Source organism: Perognathus longimembris, chromosome 6 (genome assembly GCF_023159225.1).
Source record: "Perognathus longimembris pacificus isolate PPM17 chromosome 6, ASM2315922v1, whole genome shotgun sequence".
NCBI lineage: Eukaryota > Metazoa > Chordata > Mammalia > Rodentia > Heteromyidae > Perognathus > Perognathus longimembris.
Genome location: NC_063166.1, coordinates 15,194,444 through 15,200,062, shown reverse-complemented (window position 1 = coordinate 15,200,062; position 5,619 = coordinate 15,194,444). Strand labels below are relative to the sequence as shown.

The window sequence follows — 5,619 nt, the reverse complement described above, 5'->3', positions numbered from 1 at the left end:
ACATAAAAATGACCACTAACATGTAAGTTTCTAGGAGGCTCGAGCTAAAGATACAGTTACTTTAAACTCACTTAAATTTGCCTGTGAGACTTCCTGAAGTGCACGACTCAGCTGGCAAGGTGCTGCTTCTCATGTGGAGCTCAGACCCGCAGCCCAGGCTGCACCTGAGAGCCTGGCAAGCGCTTGGCTTCCTCCCCAGCTCCACCTGAGACCTTCTGCATGGGAACGTGTGAGTGTGCGCATGAGCCCTGAATCTTCACAATTCTCTAGACAATTCATAGATCCTTTAAGTTTCACAACCTTGAGCTACAGGCAACAGAATCGCAAGTTTGCCAATCCACTCTTGTCTTCATATGGTAACTTCAACGATCTCAGTTTCAGCCTCCACGGGGAGAGAGAAAATGATTTCTTTTAATCATTTGGCATGTGTGTGTTTTGAAAAATGTCACCCTGTACCTCCCCCTAAAAGCCTCAACTGACCCTGTTTCTTGGAAAATAAGATCTTCAAGGTCTGTGTCATTCTAGAAGAAATGTCAGATGTTGTGACGACATTCCAAGGCTTTCTAAACACCTAGAAGAAAAGTGGTGAGTTTTCTAATTTTGGATGAGGAAGAGGAAAATACTGTAAGAATTATGACAATATTAACAATCTTTGAGTTGGTTTGGGGATTCAAGGATGTTAATTTTAACATGAGAATAAGCATAGGTCACTGAAAATTTGAACATTTTACGACTCCTTATTTAATTTAGGTATAGTATTAAAGTGATGAGCAATGAATAGGAAATCTTTTGCTTTGTTTTGTTTTGGCCAGTCCTGGGGCCTTAACTCAGGGCCTGAGCAATGTCACTGACTTCTCTTTGCTCAAGGCTAGCACTCTGCCACTGGAGCCATAGCGCCACTTCCGGCTTTTTCTATATATGTGGTGCTGAGGAATCGAACCCAGGGTTTCATGAATATGAGGTAAGCACTTGGGCCATATTAGGCCATATTCCCAGCCCCCTGGAAATCTTTAAATTAAGAAATACTGGTATTTATGAGTTTATTTAAGTAAAGAATCATCCAAGCTCTTCAAAGAATCTTTGACACATGTAGGTAATAGTGAAAAACCTTAACTGAATAATTCTTAATTTAAGTGATTTTTTGTTAAAAGTCTTTTTAAAAAACATATTCAAAGGCAGGAACTGATCCTAGCTACTCTGGAGCCTGAGATCAGAGAATCATGATTCCAATCAAGCTCAGACAGGAAAGTCCTTGAGATTTTTTTTTAATTTTTATTGTCAAACTGATGTACAGAGAGGTTACAGTTTCATATGTTAGGCATTGGACACATTTCTTGTACTGTTTGTTACCTCCTCCCTCATTACCTCCTGCACCCTCCCCCTTTGCTTTCCCCCATCAGTTGTTCAGTTCATTTACACCAAACAGTTTTGCAAGTATTGCTTTTGTAGTCGTTTGTCTTTTTCTATCCTGTGTCTCTCGATTTTGGTATTCCATTTCAGTTTCCTAGATCTAATGCCAGTATACACGGTTTCTAATGTACTCAGATAAGATACAGAGATAGTGCAGGTACAGCCACAGGAAGAGGATACAAGAAGATCATCAATAATAGAAGCTACGGATTCACATAGCACATTGAAAGTAGTTACAACAGTGAAATAATAGTCGTTTCCATAACATGGAGTTCATTTCACTTAGCATCATCTTATGTGTTCATAAGGGTATAGCTATTGGTGATCTTGTGAGGATCAGAGGATGTTGTGAACCTCTGCTGTGACTTGCCACTCTGGTAAGCAGTATGGAGATTCCTCAGAAGGCTAAACATAGAGCTACCCTATGACCCAGCATCCCCACTTTTGGACATCAAACCAAAATACCACAAACAAGAACATACTAAAGCCACCAGAACAACAATGTTCATCGCAGCACAATTTGTCATAGCTAGAATATGGAACAAACCCAGATTCCCCTCAGTAGACAAATGGGTCAGGAAAACGTTGTACATATACACAATAGAATTTTATGCCTCTATCAGAAAGAATGGCATTGCCCCATTCATAAGGAAATGGAAGGACTTAGAAAAAATTATACTAAGTGAAGTGAGCCAGACCCAATGAAACAAGGACACTATGGTCTCCCACATAGAGAATAACTAGCACAGGATTAGGCAAGTCCTTGAGATTCTTATCTCTAATTAAAAACTACAAAGGTGGAATCAGAACAGTAGCTCAAGTAGTAAAACACTACTCTTGAATACAATAGAAGGCCCAGGCCTTCAGTTCATCCCCAGAAGGGACACACAAACCCAAAACTATAAATTAATTATTGTACACTACTAGTAGTAGCAGTAAACTAATATATATAGCATTTCAAAAATGAGACATTACTTATCAGGAACTGTAGAACTAAACAATGATTACCAAATAGGTGCTGATTTAGGTTTCTTTGACTGAATTTCACATATGATTAAATTTTCCAGGTGCTAATACAATTTGTTTCTTTCAAATGGTTCTGACAAATGGAACCAAAGTAAGTGGATTCCTCCTCATGGGGTTTTCTCAGAATCCTCATCTGCAGCTCTTACCAGCTTTCCTGTTCTTGGTGATGTACCTTTTAGCCTTGACAAGCAACTTCATCATTATCACCATCACATCAGTGGATGAGCAACTCCAGTCTCCCATGTATTACTTCCTGAAGCAACTTTCCCTTCTGGATGCCTCCTTCATCTCTGTCACTGTCCCCCAGTCCATTGCAAATTCCCTCACGGGCAACGGCTATATTTCCTATGCTCAGTGCATGCTCCAGGTTTTCTTCTTCACCTCTTTGGGCTGGGCTGAGCTGGCCATTCTCACGGTGATGTCTTATGACCACTATGTAGCCATTTGCTACCCACTGCACTATGAGCTCCTCATGGATCCCAGAAAGTGTAAGAGAGCTGTGACAGCTGTATGGGTAAGTGGAGGCATCACAGGAACTTTGTATATGGCTGTCACATTGTCTCACATTCTGTAAAGCCAAAGTAATTCACCAATTCTTCTGTAATATCCCTCAAATTGTGAGGCTCTCCTGTTCCAATGACTACCTTGCTGTCGATAGTGTACATATTGTCATCATTGGGGCAGCCTTCACCTGTTTCATCTCCATCGCCTTCTCCTACACCCACATATTCTCCACAGTTCTAAGAATCCCCTCTGCTGAAGGCCGATCTAAGGTCTTCTCCACCTGCCTGCCACACTTCTTTGTTGTCTCATTTTTCCTCTCCTCAGGCATGTGTGCAAATCTCAAACCAACTTCAGACTCCTCAACTACCTTGGATCTTTTTCTCTCTATCTTTTACACAGTAATTCCTCCAACACTCAACCCTGTTATCTACAGTCTAAGGAATGAGACCATGCAGAGAGCTATCCAGAAGTTAATGTTGGATAGAGAATTCACTGAGGAAAAAATGGTTTTTCAATGCCATTGATAGATCTCCAATATTATGTATCTGGAAATTTTTATTAGCAGAAGTCCTTTGAAACCTTGTTTCAATACAACGCAACCAAGATGCATTGTGTTGGTACACTCCTTTGTTGAATGACAGCTCCTTTGCACAATTACTTTGAGATCATAAAATTATGGTTTTGAAAAGCAATATTTATGTAGATGATACTATCTCTTCATAATGTGCATTCGTTCATCTATTGTGTTAGAGTTGTCTTTACTTAATTAAGAATGAATATGAGTCTTAGCAGTTGTGACAAGAAACATTAACCAGCTTAATACCTCAGACATAGGCACAAATGACCATCATATCTTTATCCTCTAGCTACTAACTATTTAAGCCATCTACAGTAACCTATAAATATATGACTCATATTTGAATTGTTTGCCAATGATAGATTTCTACACAATGTTTATTGTACTAGTGTGGGACTTGAACTCAGAGCCGGGGCACTGTCCTTGAGCTTCTTTGATCAAGACTAGCGCTCTATCACTTTGAGTGACAGCACTACTTCCATTTTTCTGGTGGTTCACTGGAGATAAAAGTCTCATCGACTTCTTGACCTTCATTGCCTTTGATCAGCAGCCCTCAGATCTCAGGCTGCTGAGCAGCTAAGATCTCAGAATAAGGTATTGACACCCAGCTCTACCTAATTTTTGAAATATTGCATTCATTGATCTGTTTTTTTTCACTGAGCCTAGTGAATTAGATAACAAGAATATCAATTCCTATTTTTATTTAGGTGTTAATGTTTTGTGGTAGTGAGGTTTTAATTCATGGATTCACACTGGTTAAAAAAGAGAAAAGAAACTCTCTACAACATGAACAGTGCCCTAACTGGTCTTCCTTTAGTTAAATTTACAATCGGGTTGCCAATGTAAATGAGTCAACCTCAGACTACCATCCAATTACCAATACCTCCTATAATATTAGGATTATAGTAGCATGCTGTCACATCCACGTTGAAATGGGGAATGTCTCACTTGCTTTTACCAGGCTGTCCTTGAACCATTATAACCATGTTCTTCACTTCCCAGGTAACGAGTATCACCATATTACACCTCCATAATTATTAGATCCATTTGGGCACTTGTTTTCTAATTAAATAATATGATGTTGATTCTTGTATGTCTTGAGCAGAAGGTCAATCTTTGGTATGTAAAGTCATTTTCTTTTTTTTTCCAAATTTTTATTATCAAACTGATGTACAGAGAGGTTACAGTTTCATACATTAGGCATTGGATACATTACTTGTACTGTTTGTTACCTCGTCCCTCATTCCCCCCTCCCCCCACTCCCTTTCCCTTTCCCCCCATGAGTTGTTCCATTCACTTAGACCAAACAGTTTTGCAAGTATTGCTTTTGTAGTTGTTTTTCTTTTTTTACCCTGAGTCTCTCAATTTTGGTATTCCCTTTCAATTTCTTAGTTCTAATACCAGTATACATGGTTTCCAATATACTCAGATAATGTTACAGAGATAGTGTAGGTACAACCACAGGAAGGTTATACAAGAACATCATCTATAATTGATGCTACAGATATACATGGTACGTTGAAAGTAATTACACCTGTGATGTAACAATCGTTTCCATACCATGGAGTTCATTTCACTTGGCATCATCTTTTGTGTTCACAAGGGTATAGTTAATGGGCTCTTGTGATCCTCTGCTGTAACTTGCCTAAACCTGTACTAATTACTCCCAATAAGGGAGACCATAGAGTCCATGTTTCTTTGGGTCTGGCCCACTTCACTTAGTATAATTTTTTCCAAGTCCTTCCATTTCCTTACAAATGGGGCAATGTCATTCTTTCTGATAGAGTCATAAAATTCCATTGTGTATATGTACCACATTTTCCTGATCCATTTATCTACGGAGGGGCATCTGGGTGGGTTCCAGATTCTAGCTATGACAAATTGTGCTGCGATGAACATTGTTTTGCTGGTGGCTTTAGCATGTTCTTGTTTGTGGCCTTTTGGATAGATACCCAAAATTGGGTAGCTGGGTCATAGGGGAGTTCTACATTTAGCCTTCTGAAGAATCTCCATACTGCTTGCCAGAGTGGCTGAACCAGTTTACATTCCCACCAACAATGAAGTAGGGTTCCCTTTTGGCCACATCCCCTCCAACAATTTTT

At 39.5% G+C, this 5,619-nt stretch overlaps 1 protein-coding gene across 1 annotated transcript; it reads left to right on the top strand.

The window, feature by feature from the left end:
- The first annotated feature begins 2,503 nt into the window (after positions 1–2,503).
- Positions 2,504–3,464, top strand: LOC125353548 (olfactory receptor 14J1-like). Its single transcript, XM_048349246.1, is given in 2 exon segments — positions 2,504–2,994; positions 2,996–3,464. Coding segments are annotated over 2 exon segments (960 nt in total).
- Positions 3,465–5,619: the final 2,155 nt, after the last annotated feature.